The 19,745-nt window shown below is 54.6% G+C and overlaps 2 protein-coding genes across 8 annotated transcripts in view; one reads left to right on the top strand and one right to left on the bottom strand.

The window, feature by feature from the left end:
* PPP1R3F (protein phosphatase 1 regulatory subunit 3F) overlaps positions 1-1,448 on the bottom strand; it is a 15,289-nt gene extending 13,841 nt beyond the window's left edge. The window contains exon 1 of one of the 2 annotated variants that reach the window (XM_032474804.1): positions 3-1,448. In XM_032474804.1, the coding sequence (XP_032330695.1) occupies positions 3-1,000 (998 nt within the window). In that variant the 5' untranslated portion in view covers positions 1,001-1,448. The remainder of the gene's footprint in view (positions 1-2) is intronic. The other variant, XM_006195967.3, reaches the window with a different exon arrangement.
* On the top strand, positions 1,040-19,745 carry FOXP3 (forkhead box P3). 6 transcript variants are annotated; one of them, XM_032474829.1, is made up of 14 exons: positions 1,040-1,141; positions 4,271-4,307; positions 4,483-6,091; positions 12,663-12,894; positions 13,400-13,504; positions 13,589-13,727; positions 14,135-14,222; positions 14,292-14,396; positions 15,276-15,363; positions 15,556-15,636; positions 16,421-16,571; positions 17,248-17,324; positions 18,560-18,661; positions 18,876-19,745. In XM_032474829.1, the coding sequence occupies exons 4-14, from the start codon at positions 12,685-12,687 to the stop codon at positions 19,023-19,025; spliced, it is 1,296 nt and encodes a 431-aa protein (XP_032330720.1). In that variant the 5' UTR covers positions 1,040-1,141; positions 4,271-4,307; positions 4,483-6,091; positions 12,663-12,684; the 3' UTR covers positions 19,026-19,745. The 6 variants fall into 6 exon arrangements, with proteins under 6 accessions (XP_032330720.1, XP_032330719.1, XP_032330717.1 ...); XM_032474828.1 differs by having other exon boundaries at positions 14,135-14,396; XM_032474826.1 differs by having other exon boundaries at positions 4,483-6,221; positions 14,135-14,396.

Genomic DNA, 19,745 nt, shown 5'->3' with positions numbered 1-19,745 from the left:
ACCTGCGCCTCACCGGCTTCATGCAGCTCTTCAGCTGCCTGGCCTCAGCCTCCACAGGACCCTGGCACTCGGGCTGTGGCTCCAGCTGCTGCTGCTGCTGCTGGGGCAGCCCTTCGGCATCAGTGGGTGTGGGAGCGGGTGCGATCCGGAGCAGGACTGTGTAGTTGCGGCCGTGGTTGTTGGCCCAGAAAGTGCCCTCGGGGGTCTCATAGCGCACCACGAAGTCCAGGCGCGCCCCATCGCCCGCGCCCTCAGCAAAGGGCAGCTGGAAGGCAAAGCGGTCGGTGCGGCCGCCGTCATCGGGCGAGGAGGCGGACGCCTGGCTGGGGCCCAGGTCAAGGCCCAGATCCAGGATGGGATCTCCTGCTCCTGGTACTCCCGCTCCTGCCCCCGGCGGGCTGCGCGGGACGTAGCGCGCTGGGTGGTCGCAGAAGGAAGCCCAGCCGTCGTGTGAGGCCCGCACGTGCACCGCCTTCTCGAAGGAACGGTTCAGCACGCGGACCAACCCGCGCACCACCGGCGGGCGTCCCCCAGGCACCCACACCCCGGCACCCCCAGGGACCGCTCCGGGAGGCGGCAGCAGCGCCTCCAGCTCCACCATGACGCGCCCCAAGCGCTCCAAACGGCCCAGCGCGGGCGGCAGCGAAAATGTGGGCATCAGGTAAAACCCCCCGCCAGCGGGGACGGGGCACAGCGGCGAGGGCTCAGGGCAAGTCTCCTCTTCCTCCTCTCCTTCATCCCCATCCTCGCCATCGTCGTCCTCGTCAGCCCCGCCGCCGTCGCCATCTTGCCCGGCCGCCGCCGCCATCTTGCCCACCCCAGGCCCGCCCCACGGCCGGTAGCGGCGCAGCTGCGCCAGCGGCAGCCCCAGGGCCTCGTCGGCGAACAGCACCCTCCGCGGGGCCACCGCTGCCTCGACTGAGGTGCGGGGCTCACCCGCGGCCGGCGAGGGGGGCGCAGGATGCCGCAGCGGGGGCTCCACAGGGGCCGTGCGCGCCATATCGGCGGCGGCGGCGGCGGCACCGACGGCACCGGCGGCGGGACCGGTGGGGGCAGGGCCCGAAGGGGCTTGCAGCCAATAGGAAGGCCAGCGCGGGGTGGGTACGACTCACGGGGGGCGTAGGCGGCGAGACGAAGACAGGTATAGTGGAGAGCCAATGAGGAGCCGCGCACGCGTGACGTAGGTGGTGAACCAAGTGCAGGGGAAGCACGCAGCCAATAGGGATGCCAGAGAGTGGGCGGTGTAGGAGGCGGGATGATCGGGGAATCAATGGGGGGGCCTGAAGTGGGGGTGGTGCGGGGTCCGGGATGAAGAGAGCAGGCGCAGGATAGCTAATTGGGGAAGCGGGATAGGGAGCGACGTGTGGGCGGCGGGGAAAATGGAATGGCTACAGGCGATAGGGGCAGCAGGTAGCGAACGGAGAGGCCAGAAAAGTCGGAAATCTGTAGGTTGCGTAGGTAGTGGGATGGAAGATAGAGATAGCGAACAGCCAATGGGGAGCCGCGCACCGGTGGCGTAGGGATGACGATAATAGCTGTGGCAAACCAACGAGGAGTCTTTTCAGTGTGCACTGCACCTTCAAGGGGCGGGCCGTGGTGGGGCTAACCAATACGGAAACTAGAAGATGACCCAGAGGTGGTGTGTGCGAGGCTTCGGAGGCGGGACTGGAGGGGAAGAGCCAATGGGGTGGGCGATGTAGGCGGGAGCGAGGAAGAGAGATGGTGGATAGCCAATGGGCGAGCCAGAGTGAAGGCAGTTGAGCCTTCAAAGGGCAGTGCTAGAACGGGATGAACCAATGCCGAAGCCACAAAATGTAGCGGGACGGAAGTACATGGAGGCGGGACGGCGAAGAGCAGAGCCAACCAGGGTGTTGTGGGTGGTGTGAAAGAGGGGATGAGCAGCCAATAAGTAGGCCAGAGAAGAGGGTGCGTAGGCCTTCTGGGCTGCAGTTTGGTAGGGCCGCAGAACCGTAGAATGCAGGCAGCCCTTAGGAAGAGTATTCCTCTCGTGGATTGATTTACCTTCTCCTTAACCCTCCGTGACTCCCCATTACCCCAGGGCTGTGAATGCCAGGGCCCCTGAAGACCTAGACTGCATCCTAGTTTCAGATCTAAGAAAGCAGTACGGACTGTTCTGTCACAGTACTGCCCACTTCTGAGCCTTTGCTTGAGTGGTACCAGTGCCAAGAATGCCCCTGATTTTCATCCTCAGAGTTCTTCAAGACTTGGCACCATTGTTGAATGAATGGCCAAATGAGAAATGGAGATTTTATGGAAGATTAGCTTTTTCTAACTCCAGCTCAGCAAAACACGGAGCACGACTGTATGCGGCAGGTTGGGCATGTTGGCAGACATTGACTAACGTAAACCCAAATCAAAGCCCTATCTTTCTTGCGTGACTCAAACTCTACACCCCACAGTGGCCTCACCTCCCTTCTTTCTGTCCCCAGCCTCTGCTCTTACTACTCCCTCTCCCAAGAGTGCTGCTTCTGCTTCCTCATCTAGTGAACTCCTTTTACTCCTTTTCCATTCTCACTTTGAGATCCTGCCTCCTGTGGGAATGGAATTGTAGCTTGTGTCCGCTTAACATGGCCATTCATTCATTCCCCCCTCCATCCTGGGAGGATTTTCTGAACACCTACTGTATGCAAGGTTCTAACTCACAGCATCCGTAGGAGGGAGGCAGTTTCTCCAGCAGGCTCCCCTCCTTAGGTCTCAGTGTCCAGGATGGGGTCGTGGGTCAGGAACCAATACGTTTAGTTGCAAGTAACAGGGGAAAAAGCCCACAAAATAATGTGGGCTTAAACAAGATAGAACTTTATTTGTTCTCACCTACAAGTTCAAGCTGTTAAGTAGTACAGGGACTCCTTCCTGCCCGCAGATCCTGTCCTGGTCTGGCCCCAAGACTCTCATCCTTCAACAAATCCTGTCAGCTCTCCATTTATTTCCCAAATATACCATCTCCTCACCCCATCCACTGCCAGCACCTTCATCAGTCACCTGGACTATTGCTGTAGCCTCCCTTTCAGTGGTCCCCTGCTTCCATCCTCACTCCAGCAATCAGAGGGATCCTGTGAAATCCTAAAACGGTTCACGTCTCTCCTTTGCTCACAACCCTCCCGTGACCTCCTACTCACTCAGAGTAAATCCAAAGTCCTTACCATGAGCTACAAGGTCCTGCATGGTTTTTAACACCTCCCAGCCTCCTCTCTGACCTTAGTTCCTACCCATCTTCCTTTTGCTCACACCATTCTAAGCACACCAACCTCCTTCATAGATCTTGAGCAAATCAGGCTCACTCCTACCTCAGGACCTTTGCACTGCCTGTTTCCTCAGAATTACTCAGAAGAATTACGCTTCCCTCCCTCACCTCCTTCAAGTCTTTGTCAAAGGCCCCCTTCTCTGGGGACTTTCACCAACCTCTCTGTTTAATCCTGCCCACTTTCCCCCAGAAGCCTCCCACATGAGAGGATATAGTCCAGTGCAAAGAGAAGGTGGTGACCTCTGGTCCCTCTCTGCCCACCCAATGCCTCAGCCCTCACTTTGCAAAGGTCCTGACTCTAAGCATCATCAGCATCACTTCTCTCACACCCCAGGCCCCTCTCTAGTGGCCTTCTGGGACTCTGTGGGCCACCACCCTCATTCAGCTTTCCTCCTCTTCTCTGGCCAGTCCTCTCATGGAGCGAGTGACAGTAAGGGAGAGACGGTTTGGGGAGGATGTAGCCCACACCTCTGACCCTGAAAGAGAAAACCAGCCCCTGCTCTCAGGAGGGAGCAGGTCCTGGAGTAGGGAATGGGGCCTTGGCTTCTAGAACTGGCCTGGTTTATAGTCACAGGAAATGGGTAGGGAACATTCAGACGCAAGTCCACAGGGAGCAAGGGGTCATTAATCAACCTCAGGGATACCCCTAAATTCCGCTCCCCAGGACTCCTTCCTGATAAGCATGCTTCTCACGCCCTCTCTGGCTCCCAATGACAGGCCACATCTGTTAAGCCCCTGCTATACACAGGGTCCCTGCAGGCCTCCAGTGTGAGATCTCACCCACCTTGGTGCCTCCCTGGATGCCCGGCACACACAGGTCATCTTTTGGTCTCAGACATGTCCCACCAACTCCGAAGCCTCAAGCAGTGAAAGTTTTGTTTTGAACTAATGGTAGGGAGGGTTGGTTTTTTTTTTTTTTTTATTGTTGTTGTTGGCTGATTTTTTTTTTTAGGTCTTTTTTTTTCTATTCACCTTTTTTTTTTTTTTTTTTTTCTTGTCTTCACAAAGCCAGGCCACCAGGCCCCCTCTGGGCTTTTCCAGAAAGGTGAGTCTGAGTTGAGCATAGAAGTTCTCTTTCTTTCAAGGATTTGGGAGGTTGGCGGGGAGGAAAAGAGGCAAAGGGGCAAAGGGGCAAAGGGGCAAAGGGGCAAAGGGGTGGGTCTTGACCACTAGGTTTATACCATGTGAGCCAAAAGCTGTTTCCAATTTCTCTTTCCCAGGCCTGAAGCCAGTCTTGCAGAGGGGTTGGAGTGGACGTTGGATGACGGAACCCTGGGCCACGCGGGGTCCTGGAGAGCCAAGGGCTGGAAGTATCAGCCATGGCCTACCAGGAGAAGCCCCTGGGGGCTGGTCTCCCGTGTTGGTTGGTTGCAGGGGGTGCCCGCTGAGGTGCGGAAACGCAGCCTCCAGTTCTTGGACAACCTTAAAGCTTCAAGTCCCCAGAAGACTCTCCAAATCACAGAAGCTCCTATTGCATCTGAGAATTTAAAACCTGAGACCATTGAGCTCAAGGAAACCCAAGGGTTTCAAAGCCCAGCACCTGTGGAATGTAAGGCCCTATCCGCCAGCTCTGTGATCTTGGGCAAGTTGCCCGACTACTTCGTGCCTCCGTTTTCCTCATCTGTATGACGGCCATGATGACGAGATGGACCTCCAAGGGGTGTGATGAGGACCGAACACAATCGACTGTGAGCAGTGTTCAGTGCTGTGTCTAGCACATGGAAAATTCGAGATAAATGTCAGCTCCGGGGACTATGGCAGACACTTGGACTCCTAAATCCTTCGGAACTGGGATTTTTTTGAAGCAGAAAATCGCAGAGGCTGAGGGCCTCAGAAGCATCAGGCCACGGTGTCCCTTACCATGAGAGGGTTGGGATCCAAATGGGCCTCTGGGCTTTGTGAGGATGGAGGCATTAATACTGGGGTCTGGTTGGGACCTTCCCTATAGATGAGCGTCTAGGTCAGAGATCTCAGGCCCTAAGATGTGATGAGGCAAGACTTTTCTCTCTTTCCTCACTCAGGGATGCGCAGTGGGTTCTGGGAGCCAGTGATTCTCAGACTCTTGGATTCTGTGAATTGTGGAGGGTAGGGAGGGACTCTCTGCTTTTTTCTTCGTGGAGTAACTTCCATGCCCCTTCCTTGGGAAGATGAGTTGCAAGCTCCTGATCTCTGGGCAGTGAGAGCATGACAACCATACTGATTCCACTTGAGGGGAAACTGAGGTCCAGAGCAGAGCAAGGCCTCTGGAAACCCAGCCCTATACCGTTTCTTTTCCTGGCATTTCCCATCCACACATAGCATCTCAGTTCCTCTCTTCCTTTCCCTAGGGACCTTCAAATATCCTCTCACTCACAGACTGGTGTTTCTGCCTGCCTGGGTTGCCCCTGTGATTTATTTGAGTTCTTTTTCTCTTTTTTTTCTAACTCTACACACTTTTGTTTAAAAAACTGTGGTTTCTCACGAGCCCTGTTATCTCATTGATACCTCTCACCTCTGTAGTGAGGGGAAGAAATCATATTTTCAGATGACTCGTAAAGGGCAAAGAAAAAACCCAAAATTTCAAAATTTCCGTTTAAGTCTCATAATCAAGAAGAGGAGAAACAGAGCGAGAGAGAGAGAGCGAGAGAGCAAAAACGATGAGAACCCCCCCCACCCCGTGATTATCAGCGTACACACTCATCGAAAAAAAAAATTGGATTATTAGAAGAGAGAGGTCTGTGGCTTCCACACCGTGGTTTTTCTTCTCAGTATAAAAGCAAAGTTGTTTTTGATATGTGACAGTTTCCCACAAGCCGGGCTGATCCTTTTCTGTCAGTCCACTTCGCCGAGGTGAGTGTCCCCGCTCTCCCCTACCAGATAATGGGTCCAGCAGAAGAGACGACAGTGAGGTAGGCACTGGGGGGTCAGGGGCCCTCCGGAACAGTCAAGAGACGCACGCAGCGACCGTGGTCCTGGTCAGGTAAGGTATTTTTTACAATACTAATAGTAATAGCAAAGGCCAGAGGACGGATGGGTAAAGTACTTCATTAACGCTTGGGCAGAGGCAAAGATAAACAAATGGATCCATGTGTGGATGGGTAGGATTTTTAAAATATATCAACTGCCAGTCTTTGTGAATCGCAGAGCTTTGAACGACTTGAAACACTGTCCAGGTGTAAGTGGAAATTTCAGCTATGTCTCTCACATCTCTTGGGCTCTGGTCTCTCTCGAGACCTCCCATCCCTCTCTGTCTCACTCTTTTCATGTTTCTCTGCCCCTCTCTTTCTCTGTTTCCCTGGCACACAGATTCTCCATCTCTCTATCTTTCTCTGGCTCTGACTGTCTTCCCTGCCGCTGTCTCCTCCATCTTGACCGCACTCCATCTGTCTCCTTTCCTCCGTCTCTCCCACTGCCTCTCCTGCTCACTCGTCTTACCTTCCCCCTGCCTGCCTTCCCCTCGCCCACCCCCCAGCATCCAGCACAGAGCTTTGTACAGTTGGCGCTTAATAATAGTGTGTTGAGTAATGACGAGGAGGACACTTACATCTTACAAGAATGAACATCAGTTCTGTTTACCCCCATCAAAGGAGGATTGTGGGCTGTCTAGTCAGGCTGAACCCTTAACTGAACTTGTGCTTGTACCACATGAGAGGAGACCCTCCTGAGGGGACACCTCACGCCATTGTCAACCATGGTTAGTTAAGCTGTGGGTCCTCCCCTCAGGACCTTGGTGGGGTGGGGGCGGCCAGGATCCATGTCCAGGAACAGAGCAGACCATTCAGGGCTGAGGTAACCCCATCTCTGCAGGCTTAGAAAGTGCTCACTGAGTGTTAACTGTTAGTCTTTTTTAACCAAATTAGAATCATGCTATCTAGCGATCTGTTGGTTTTGTTTCTGCTGTATTCAGTGAATAGGAGCAGTTTCGTAGATCACTGAAAAATGTTTCAACATATGATCTTCCATAACTGTCCAGACTGTCCTCACATGACTGGTTTGACCAAGTGCTGATTTTTGGACATTCAGGTTGTTTCTAGTTTTTCCCCATAATCATCCCTGATTAGTTCCCCGGATTCCTGCAAATCCAGTGGCTAGGGCACAGAATTTGTGCATTTTTAAGGTTTCTGACGCTCTCTGCAAATTGTTCTTCCAAAAGGTTGTCCTGTTTTATGCTCCCTCTACTCAGGCTAACTGTGGGTGGGTATTATCATTTTTTAATCCTTTCTCAACATAGCAGGTAAGAAAAAATACTACCATGTTGTTGAAATTTGCATCCTTTGATTATTTACACTGTTTATTGACCATTTGTGCTTTTTTTTTTTTATTATTTTAGTTGTCTGGTCATGTCTTCAGTCCTAATTGGGTGTTCATCTTTTTTTATTGATTGATTTGTCACAACACTTTATATAAAAGGATATTAGCCTTCCATCAGCCATACATAGATAGCAAATATTTTCTCTCAAGTCATCATTTGCTGAAGTTGTTTTTCTCTTTGTTTATGCTGTTTTGCGATGCTTATGGTGTTTTTATATTGTCAAAGAGGTTAATCTTTTCTTCTGTGGTTACTGTCTCTGGTTTTGTGCTTAGAAAGTCCTTTCCCACTTGAAAATGAGATAAATGTTCACCTCTGTTGGCTTCTTTTCTCTTTTATGGCTTCATTTTTTCCATTACTGTAGAGGTTAAGAGTGTGGGTACTGGAGCCAGACTGTCTGGGACAAACCCAGCCTCACCCCAAGCAATCTGTGTGATTTTTAGCCAGGCATTTAACCTCTCTGTACCTCCATTTCCTCATATGTACTGTGATGGTTATAATAGTACCAACTTCAAAGGGTGGTTGTGAGAATTAAATCTATCAACCTTGTTAAATGCTTAGCATAGGGCCTGGCATATAATAAACCCAAGATCAATATTAGATATTATTATTTATCTCTTTAATGGGTCTCGAATTTATTTTAGGGCAGGTGATGATGGTGAAACTGGGCAGGGAGGGGGTTGGGGAAATGGACTATATTAGTCATGAACTTAATTTTCCTCTTAATTATCCCAGAAACATTTGTTAAACAAGCTCTCCTCCAGCATCTCCCAGTTTGCAATGCCACGCTCATCACAAACTCGATTCCCTCTGGATGTTGGTCTGTATCTGAGTTTTTCTATTCCGTTCTGTTCCTCAGTGTCTGTTCTGGTACTGGGGCCACAGTGCTTTGCTGATTGTCACTTTTCAATACTATGCAGGACACAGCCAGGGGTCCTGGCGTCTTGCCCTCTGTTAGTCTTCACTATTTCAGGCAGCATCAGCTCCTCCAACAACTGTTCTTATTTGGAGCATCTTTCTCTCCATCCCTCTCTCTCTTTCTGTCCCCCTCCACCTCCCCGTCTCTCTGTCTCTCTCCCCATATCCCTGTATTGTTTCTATCTCTCTTGTTTTTTGTTTCTCTCACTTCTGTCTCCCTCTTTGTGCGTCCTTCTAGGACTTTCTGTTCCTATGGGCCCCTTCCCACTCCTCGCTGTCTCTCCTCTCCACATCTCTGTCTCTGTCATTCTCTTTGTCTTTCTCTGTCTATCTCTGTCCCACCTCGTGTCCCTCCCATCTCTCTCTGTATCTCTTGTTCTCTGTGTCTCTCTGTTTCCCAATGTCTGTCTAGCTCTACTTCTGTCTCTCAGCCAGTCCCCTGGATAGAGAGGCAGTGGTCAAATCAGAGCCCTGCTGACACCTAACACCTCACCTGGACACACAACAGAAGGGCCTTGGCCTTCACCTGCTCCATATCTCTCCCCTTCCCAGCGTACAGAGGAGCAAATTGAGGCCAGGAGATGGGCGGGAGGCCCTCTCCGAAAGCCTCACAGAGATGCAGTGGCAGACTTGAGACTCACGCTCAGATCTCAGGACTCTCTGTGGGGCCCTGGCTCTGGCTCTCTCCTCTGCTGTGGGTCTCAGTTTACCCCTTGGCACCTATGAGGCGGGCAGGAGGCCCTGGGCTTCCCCCCCTCCCAAATGCTGCTGTTCCCCCTTCTGCCTTCTTCCAGGTTGGACCCTCATGGTCACAGTGTGGGTCCAGTCTCACAAGAGCGAGGCTGGGTGGGATCCCAGGGCCCCATGGGTTAGGAGGCCTCGTGGCCAGAGGGTGGTGATATTGGAGGGACAGAAGTCAGTCTTTCTGTGAGTCTGGCTGTGGACAGAGATCAGCCATGTCCCCAGAGTTGGCACTGGTCCCTGGGAACCTCTGTCCGGGGGCCCCTGCAGAGAGCCTGGTGGTGGGCTCTGTACTGGCAAAGGTCAGGGCTCTGCCTGCTCCTGCCATGAGGCATGAGTCAAAGGTCCATCGGCCTCAGTGTCCCCTTCCTTCCCTTTCCATCTCTGGCAGAGTGACTGGAGTCTGGGAGCGCTGTCCCCAAATGAACAGGGAGACTGAGGTCCAGCAGGGGTCCATCTACCAATCACGGACAATTTAAGCATTTCATGTACATGATCTTGGGGAGATGGGTACTATTTTTGTCCCAATTTACATATGAGCCTGAGGAGAGTTATAGCAAGTTAGTGTCAGAAGCTGGCCCCGGGCTAGGGGAACAGAGGGGCTGGTTCTAGAAGACCCTCCTGGCGCCACAGAACTTAAGAGGGAAGCTGAGGGGAGGCTTCCTGCAATTCCAGACCTGGTGAGCGGGAGGCACTCTGAAGTCGTGAGCTTCCTCTCCTTTGGGAAGTTTCGGCAAGTTTGGACACCAGGGACATTGGCCTTCCCATACTGAGACGTCAGACCTGTGGATCCCACAGAGTCTTTGGGTTTGAGGTTCTGAGGTCCTTTGAATCTAAGAAATGATGTTCAACGATTCTCAGGTTCTCGGCATAGTATCGTTTGGAGACTCTGAGGGGCCCAATCTCTGTGAGATCTGCATGGCGCTCCCCAAACATCAAACCTTGAGCCTCTCCATGGCCCCAGAAGGGCCAAGTTAGACCCAGGGCCCAGGGCTTGTCATGGCGGCCAGATGGACGTCATTCACCACATCCGCCAGCACCCACATCACCCCACCTGGGCCAAGCTGGCTGCAGGATGGGACGGCCAATTCTCGGAACGAAACCTGTGGGGTGGGGTATCTGCCCCCTTCTCTTCCTCCTTGGTACCGATGAAGCCCAGCGCATCCGGCCGCCATGACGTCAATGGCGGAAATATCTGGGGAAGTCGGGGGCTGTGATAACAGGGCCCAGATGCAGACCCCGATATGAAAACACAATCTGTGTCCCAGAAACATCCTCCATGTAGCTTCTGAGAAACAGTCAGAAAGGGACGCCCCAACAGACAGTGCAGGAAGCCGGCTACCCAGCCTGGCCCTCCAGGTCGCCCACCACCAGACAGACCATATCCACGGCCCCTTTCTGAGAATGTATCTATGCTGCCCTGAGTCAGGCTGCTCCAGATGTGTCTGGGGAGGTGATTTCTTATAAGCTCTGGCCAAGGGTCCAGGCAGCTTGAGAAGTGACCACAGACCAGCCGTGTGGGCCAGGCCAGAGTGGTGGCAGCCACTCATCCACTAAAATTGGTATTAGTTTCCTCAGGTCTTCCATAACAAAGTACCACAAACTGTGGGGGCTTAAACAACAGTAAGGTATTGTCTCATAGTTTGGGAGGCCAGAAGGCCAAGATCAAGGTGTTGGCAGAGTTGGTTCTGTGTAGGGCTACAATGGGGGAATCTGTTCAAGCCTCTCTCCTAGCTTCGGGTGGTTTGCTGGCAATCTTTGGCATTCCTTGGCTTGTGCAAGCATCACCCTGATCTCTGCCTGCCTTCATCCACTCACTCGCTCACCTCTTTGTGGTCACCGACATTCTCTCCTGCCCGTGTTCTGAGCCTCCCTAGACCCAGGCTCCTGATTCTCACACTGTAATGTCCTAGACCCTACCCTACCCTGTAACCCTAGAGACTAAGGGTTTAATACCTGGATTCTCACCCACACCTCCCTCAGCACCAGAGCTCTGACAGCCCCCATGAGCCGACAGCAAAGAAAAGAAGGAACAACTGCTCCCTCAGAACCCCTCCTTGTACCACCCCCAGGCTGCTGTCGGCAGCTGTGTGCCCAACTCAGTGTTGTGGGGTGCGGTAAGGAGACACACACACACACTTTCTGGAGAAAGAAGTAGAGCTTTCAAGTCACCATGGGACTGGAGAATGCTGCACCTGGGTGTCCCTTCAGTAGAATGGAGGTTGGACTAGACAGTCCCTTCCAGCTCTGGCTTCCTCTCAGACTGGGAATCACAGGATTCCCAGAAACCAAGGCCCTGCCGATCGGGGAGTGTAAGGTTCTGGAACCATTTTAGAGGGCTTTCTGGATAGGGCTGGGGGAGGAGAAGAGGAGGAGGAGTGGGCATTCCAGGCAGGTGGAACAGCAAAGCAGACTTGGAGACAGGATTGGAGAGCAGAGATTGGGGTACACCCTGGTGAGGGTTGAGTTGAGGAGCTCCCTTGGGCCCTGGCTCAAGAGAGCCCATCTCTTCTCCTCTCTGGCACCTGCCCTGCCAGCTCTGTGCAACGAAGGAGCCCAGACATGATCAAACCTGGCCCATCTGAGCTCTACTCCTCTACTCAGCTTCTGCCCAGCATTGCCACTTGCATGTCTAATGCCAGAACTCATGTCCATCCACACCATCACCCCAACCCTACCCCCATCTCCTCCATCTCAGTTAATGTCAGCTCTGTCCTCCCAGCTGCCCAGGCGAATACCCAGAAGACACCTTGACCCTCCTTCTCTCACTCCCCACATCCAAGCGGCCAGCAAATTCTCCTGACTCCACCCTCAAAACATTATTCAGAATCCAACCACTTCTCACCCTCACCACTGCCACCATCCTGGTCTAGACTGTCCCTAGCCTGGACTATTGCAGTAGCCTCCTCACTAGTCCCCTGCTTCTTCCCTCACCTTCCTAGAGTCTGCCCCTCTCACAGCAGCCAGAGCGATCTTTTGAGCCCATGCCCACCATCCACTCCCAGATATGCCCAAGTCGCTGGAGTAAAATAATTCTCCCAGCAAAAAATCAGACCAGACCCAGTGGGATCAGTGAAGATTGTGTGGACTGTTCTGGGTTCAGGGAGGACAGGAGGGCTGAGGCTCGAAGACGACCACTCAAGTGCTGACACCTACACTGGTGGAGGCCCAGAAAACCACCCTGAATCCCCCATCACCCTTGCGGAGGACACATTCTCACCAGGGCTGCGCCAGCATGCTCTGGGGCTGTGCAGATCTGCACACCTGTGTTCCTGACACCAATGTGTGTGTGCACGTGCGTACACACGTGACCAGAGCTGGGGTCCCTTGGGGACATGCACAAATGCCTGCTCTGACCAGAGTGGGCATCCATGTGGTTCCAGTAGTTGAGTATTTCACATACCCCACCCCTCCCCAGCGCATGTCTAATTCCTTCCCCCTGTGTCCCCACAGCCTGCCCTTGGACAAGGACCCAATGCCCAACCCCAGGCCAGCCAAGCCCTTGGCCCCTTCCTTGGTGCTCGGCCCATCACCAGGAGCCTCACCCAGCTGGAGGGCTGCACCCAAGGCCCCAGACCAGCTGGGAGCCAAGGGCCCGGGGACAACCTTCCAGGGCCGGGACCTCAGAGGGGGGGCCCACGCCTCCTCTTCCTCCTTGAACCCCATGCCACCATCGCAGCTGCAGGTGAGGCCTAGGGCCCAAGATGGGGCAGGCAGGGTGGGGTACCTGGGTGTACAGGTGCCGACCTTTACTGTGGCACTGGGCGGGGGGCCCAGCTGGAGCACAGGAAGTGGTTTTCTGGGTCCCAGGCAAGTCTGTGACTTATGCAGATGTCGTGGGGCCAAGAAAGTCCCCACTTAACAGGTCTCAGAGATTCAACGCTCTCCCCGACCTCCCGATCCCTGTCTCAGAAGAGGAGACCCTATCATGGTCCCATGGGCAGATCCATGTGTGTCTCCATCCCCATGTGACAGAGGCAAGGGAGGTGAGGTGACAGGGTGGAGGCCAGCTTTGCCACTTATTGGCCTTGAAAAAGTCACCTGATCTCCCTGAGCCTCAGTTTCCACATATGTAAAATGGGGATGGTCACAGCATTTAGCAGCAGGGTTGTGGTGAGAAGTCTATGAGTTAGACGTGTAGAACAGTGAGGGTGAGAATGACATGTCACCCGCCTGCCTTCTCTCCCCAGCTGCCCACAGTGCCCCTTGTCATGGTGGCACCCTCCGGAACACGGCTGGGTCCCTCTCCCCACCTGCAGGCACTCCTCCAGGACAGGCCACACTTTGTGCATCAGGTACCAACCTGGAATGGGCTGGGAGGAAGGAGCAGGTGGGAGAACTGGGGAGGGACCAGGCTGAACCAGGTCCCCTCCCCTTAGCTCTCAACAGTGGATGCCCATGCCCGGACCCCCGTGCTGCAGGTGCGCCCACTGGACAGCCCAGCTATGATCAGCCTCCCGCCACCCACTGCTGCTACTGGGGTCTTCTCCCTCAAGGCCCGGCCCGGCCTGCCACCTGGTAACACTGTACCCCGCAGCTCCACAGAACCCCCGAGCCCCCACTCCTTGAATGTGAGCAGTGTGGGCTGCTGAATCGCGGCCCCCAGGGAAGTCAGAGGTGTCAGGTCTTATCATCTTGGAAACTCCAACCTCTAAAAAAAATGTCAGGCTCAGAACCTTGAAGATGCAGAATGTCAAAATCACGGAACCACAGATCTTTGCAAAGTTAGTCGAAATGTCAGCACTTGCGAGTGGCAGTCTTTGAGCTGCTCCACCAGAAACCTTGGATGTTAGGGACCACAGAGTCCCCTGGGAGTCTGGACCTGCAATGCTCAGGAAGAGGAGAAGCTCCAAATGGGAGGCCTTGTGGGCCAAGCTCCAGAGCCTGGCCCCCAGTCTCCAGAGGTGCCCTGTCCCCACCTGCAGGGATCAACGTGACCAGCCTGGAGTGGGTGTCCAGGGAGCCAGCACTGCTCTGTGCCTTCCCAAGCCCCAGTGTGCCCAGGAAGGACAGGTCAGTGCGCAGGGCTGGGAAGGCCCCTTGCCCTGCCGTCCCCTGCCCTGACATCCTTTGTCCCCCCAGCACCCTTTCGACTGTGCCCCAGGGCGCCTACTCACTGCTGGCAAATGGTGTCTGCAAGTGGCCCGGATGCGAGAAGGTCTTCGAGGAGCCAGAGGGCTTCCTCAAGTGAGTGAGCCAGGCCTGTTCCAGTCCGGGGGTGGGGGGGGGCGGTTTGGGGAGGAGGTCTGGGTTGCAGGTGTTAGTTCAGGGGGTTCAGATCCTGGCTCTCTCACTCACTGACTCTGTGACCTTGGGCAAGTGACTTAGCTTCTCTGAGCCTTGGTTTCCTCATCTGTCTAACAGGGCATCATAATAGAGATGTGTGCTGTTATTTACCTCCATTTTACAGACAAAGAAACTGAGGCCAAAGAGGTTAAGTGTCTTGATTCAAGATCATCAGTTCCTGAGTGACAGCCAGGCTCCGGAATCCACACTCCCTACCTGCTTTGCCCTGCTACCCAGCATGCCAACACACCGGCCTGACTTTATTGATTCCTCCAACTCCCAGCCCCTCTCAATGGCTGTTGCTACCCCCCCCCCAGCCGTATCTCTCTCTCTCTCCCTCTCTCTATCTCTCTCTCTCTCTCTCTCTCTCTCTCTCTCTCTCTCTCTCTCTCTCACACACACACACACACACACACACTTTCTCCAATCTTACCAAACTATCAGTGGCAATTCAATACATCCTGTCCTCTTCACAACCAGGCCTTCGCACAGGCTGTCCCCTCCACCTGGAATGCCTTTCCTGCTCTCACTGACCTGGCCTGCTCTCAGCTCACCACCCTTCCAACATCATCACCAGCACCCTGGCCATGCAGTAGATGCCAAGTAGCATATGTTGAAGGAAGGACAGGTGTGAGAGGGAGACTGAGGGAGAAAGAGGCAAGCGAGGCTTAGCCTCCAAGGGTCTACCTCTCAGAGGGTCTGAGCCCTCCCCACTTGGAATGTTGAGCCCAGAGGCCAGGCTCGCCTTGGTCACCTTCATGAACTCTTCCCCTTACCCAGGCACTGCCAGGCAGACCACCTCCTGGATGAGAAGGGCAGGGCTCAGTGTCTTCTCCAGAGGGAGGTGGTGCAGTCTCTGGAGCAACAGGTGACTTGGGGTAGGGGGTGCGGTGCACGGTGGGGTAGTGGTGGGTGAACCTTATGTCCATCCTGTGCGCGGAGCTGGGGCTGGCATGAAAGAAGGAAGGGGGCAGGGCCCTCCCAGGGAAGACCGCAGTCTGGGCAAAGATGTGGCGGAGAAAGACCAGGTTGAGGCCTCACTCTGTGCCTGTCCTCACAGCTGGTGCTGGAGAAGGAGAAGCTGGGTGCTATGCAGGCCCACCTGGCTGGGAAGATGGCCACAACCAAGGCTCCATCTGCGGTGAGCCACCCCAGACCCATAGGTGGCACAGGCTGCTGGGGGGGGAGGGGGGGCCCTGCAGGCTGCATGGGGAACCTATCCTTGCACCCAGGCCCTGGGATCTCTGGGCCCCCATCCCCAGCTCCAAACAGGCCCAGAACTTGGAATCCATCCCTTTCCATTTACAAACCCTCTGATCTTAAGATCCCAAAACAGTGTGATCTTGAGTTTGCAAAGCAACAGCAAATCACCCAACACTGAATGCAGACCGTGTGCCGCTGGCAGGACTGGCTTTATAACTCACAGGGCCCAGGGCAAAATGAAAATATGGGGCTTAAATTTCAAAATGATGACTGCAGAGCATTAAATGAAGCATGGAGCCCTGAATGCCTGCACAGATCACACGCCCAGAAACCAGCCCTGGATGTCAGGCACTGTTTCTGAGCACTTTGGTGATGCTAACTTATTTAATCCTCATGACTGCCACTGTGAGGTAGGTGTTACTATCATCCCCAATTCACAGGTGAGGAAAATTGAGGCCGGGGAGGCTTAAGATGACTTCCCCAAGGTCACAGTTGGGTAGCAGAGGAGCCTGATTCAACCCCAGCTGGTGGCCTCGGCGTTGGTGCGCTACACACACTCGTGTTCACACCCACACTCTAGTAGATACGGCCTGTGCTTTTTTATGGGATTCTATATCAGAGTGGAATTGAGCAGAGGGTGCCCTTGCTTTGTGAAACACTTATTTAAACCTAAAGTCGAAAGTTTAAGCCTCTGAGTCACCAGCCTCTCCCTCCTCCCCCAGGCATCATCTGAGAAGGGCTCCTGCTGTATCGTAGCCGCTGGCACCCAGGGCACTGCTGGCCCAGCCTGGCCCGGCCCCCAGGAGGCCCCTGACGGCCTGTTTGCTGTGCGGAGGCACCTCTGGGGCAGCCATGGAAACAGCACATTCCCAGGTAAAGATGGCCCATGCCCCACACGGTGCCCCCGAGCCCCAATCTCCCGGACTGGCACTGGATGAAAGACTGCTTTTCCCCACCACTGCCTCCCAGCCTTTAGGAAATCACATCTGCCTGTGAAAGCTTTCTCTCCAGATCCCCATGGCCTGCAAGCCCCCACTGTGGTTTCAGATGTCTAGCGCCAGCCCTGTATCCCCTAGGATTGGGGCTTACTCACTCTGGGCTTTAGCTGCTCCTGGTCATCAGGAGGAAGGGAGCTAGCTTAGTAATTCCCAGGGACTCCCCCTCCCCCAACCAAGGAAAAGAAGGGTGACTCGCCTTAGTTCACCAATCCCCTATTACCCGCAAGGTCCAGGCTGCGGGCTTAACAGGGATCAGGGCCCTTGAGTGCCATCCTGGCTCTGCCGCTTAGCCAGTTACATCCCTTTGATGTGGAAGTTGCTTCACTTCTTTTAAACCTTGGGGAGAATAAGCCCCGTTTTGGTGGGAGTGGTGCAAAAGGGAAATGATATCATTTATGTCAAGGGCTTAGCAAACAGTGGCTGCGATCATGGAAACCAGTGTCAACGGTGGGATTTCAGGCATGCAGACTCGACAGACATTCTAGAGCAGAGGGTGGGAGAGGGGGCAAGGAGTTCTCGGATGGGGCCTGATCCTTCCCCACTTCTGACAGAGTTCTTCCACAACATGGACTACTTCAAGTTCCACAACATGCGGCCCCCTTTCACCTATGCCACCCTCATCCGTTGGGTAAGCAGCGTGCCAGGCTGAGGGGAAGGAAGAGAGAGCCGGGGTGGAGGGCCTGCCTCCCTCTAAGCACCCCGAGGCCGGCTCCCCCATGAACAAACCCACACCTCAGCTGTGATCCCCCATCTTCACCCTAGACCTGCCCCCAAACCCATACCTAAACTGCCATCCAAGCCAGTGCAAGCCAAATTCTGGCCCTAAACCCACTCCTTTCCTGATGTCCACCTTAACCCTCTACCTGACCACCTCCTGGGCCTATAAATAGCCCCCAAACTAACCTGACCTCTGCCCCTTGCCCAAACCCACCCAGTATTACCCTGACTCCTTCCCCAGCCCTGATGGACCCCAGCAGGTCAACACATCCGTCTACTAGACCCCTCCCCTAACCCCCTCCTTGCTAACACTTGACCCTTATCCTCACCCCATCTCAACCCCTTCATCTGAGTCTCCCTAATGCCTTCCCAGAAACTTCACCAGAGCCCACCTGGAACTTCCTCCTAAGCCCACACCTAACCCTCCACAATGCCACATGTTCCCCTATCTAGCCCCATCCTGACCTGGAGCCTCATTGCAGCCATAATCCCTGACCTTTGATGTAATTCCATTCCTAAATCCAAACAGATCAAATTCCCTGACCCTTAGCCTCACTCCACACCTAACCCCAGCCCTGACCCTTAACGACCATAAACAGTCAACCTCACGCTTGACCCTGAACCTAATGACATCCCTGACACATTAAGTAGCTACATAACTAGGCCCATCTCTGACTCCTGACCTAATGCCACCTGTCATCCCAACCCTCGCCCCTCAACTTACCCCCATTATCCCCAGTCTGACCCTTAACCAGCACTTCCCTGACCTGTAACTCGAGCCTGGCCCTTTATCCCTTCTAAATCCTTAACTTGGCCCCTGCTCCTGGCCCTTAAGCTTCTCAAGCCCTGAAACCTCACCCCCACAGAGAACTCCAACTCCATCCCAGAAATTTAACTTCACTCCAGTCCTAACCCTGAACCAGACCCTACTCCCACTTCAGCCCTGATCCTTTACCCAATCCCATCCCAGCCCCACCCTCACCCCACTTCTAACCCTGTCTCTGACCCATCACCCCACACCATCTCCCTTTTTTCCCCCATCCCCACAATTCCACCCATGTCAGAAGGCCCAAGGTGGGCCACTTCCCCTCTCGGCCCGACTTTGGGAGAGCAGCTCCCCTTACCCCCACACCCCCTAACCTCCAGGCCATCCTGGAGGCTCCCGAGAAGCAGCGGACCCTCAATGAGATCTATCACTGGTTTACACGCATGTTCGCCTTCTTCAGAAACCACCCTGCCACCTGGAAGGTGAGCTCCTGCAGAGGTGGCAGTAGCTGGGAGGGCCTCAAATCCCACCATGAGGCTGGGTCAAGTTCAGGAGTGGGTGGGCCTGGGACTGGGCTTGGAGGCTTGTTGGGAAAGGGCAGGAGATTGATTTCTGGTGGGGACAGCTGACCTCAGAGGATGACTGCCTGCCCGCTCCCCCGGCCCCGGGCCCGGCTGGCTGGTCCTCCTTCCACAGAATGCCATCCGCCACAACCTGAGCCTGCACAAGTGCTTTGTGCGTGTGGAGAGTGAGAAGGGGGCCGTGTGGACCGTGGATGAGTTCGAGTTCCGCAAGAAGAGGAGCCAGAGGCCCAGCAGGTGTTCCAACCCCACACCTGGCTCCTGAACTCAAAGCCAAGGAAAGAAGGAAGGACAGGGGCCAAAATAGGTGGGTGGAAGTGGCCGGGGACAGAAGTGACCAGCCTTGGACATGCCTGCCGGGACCAAGAAGCAAGGTGTGCACTGTCTTGCCTGCCAGGGACCCTGCTCCCCAGCTGACTGCCCTCCTGGATCATATGCTCGGCACCAAGCCTGCTCAGAGGGATCCCAGCCGCCCCCACCTCCCGCCCCAGCCCCCTGTAATGGGCTCTCCAGCCAAACTGAGCCTTCACAACCAACCACACACACCGCCTGCCTTAGTCACTCAGTCACTGTCACAGATGACCTTGGGGCTGGGAAGGACACAAAGCATCACAATCCTGTCCCTGGGACTCGAGGCAAACCCTCAAACATTCAGTATACTCAGACCACCTCAAATCTGTGGTCACACCAACAGTCACACCCAAGCACGGTCCCATCAACCCACATGCCCCAAAGCACACACCCACAGGCAGCCTCCAGGCCCACAGATGCAGCGTCACACGGGGCACGCCCAGACATCTGCACAGCAACAGCCTCGGGACTTTCAAGATCTCAGGTCCCAGACCTGGTCGTACATGGTATCGTGCAGCTCCCGACACAGACGCTCGGTCACACAGACTCTTTAAACTCACCTGCACATCTCCTGCATGCATGCACGCCCGCATGACACCCCTGGGGGTCTCCTGAGTCCCACGCAGACACCCAT

Source organism: Camelus ferus, chromosome X, assembly GCF_009834535.1.
Source record: "Camelus ferus isolate YT-003-E chromosome X, BCGSAC_Cfer_1.0, whole genome shotgun sequence".
Taxonomy (NCBI): Eukaryota; Metazoa; Chordata; class Mammalia; order Artiodactyla; family Camelidae; genus Camelus; species Camelus ferus.
This window is presented reverse-complemented; position numbering and strand designations above follow the sequence as displayed.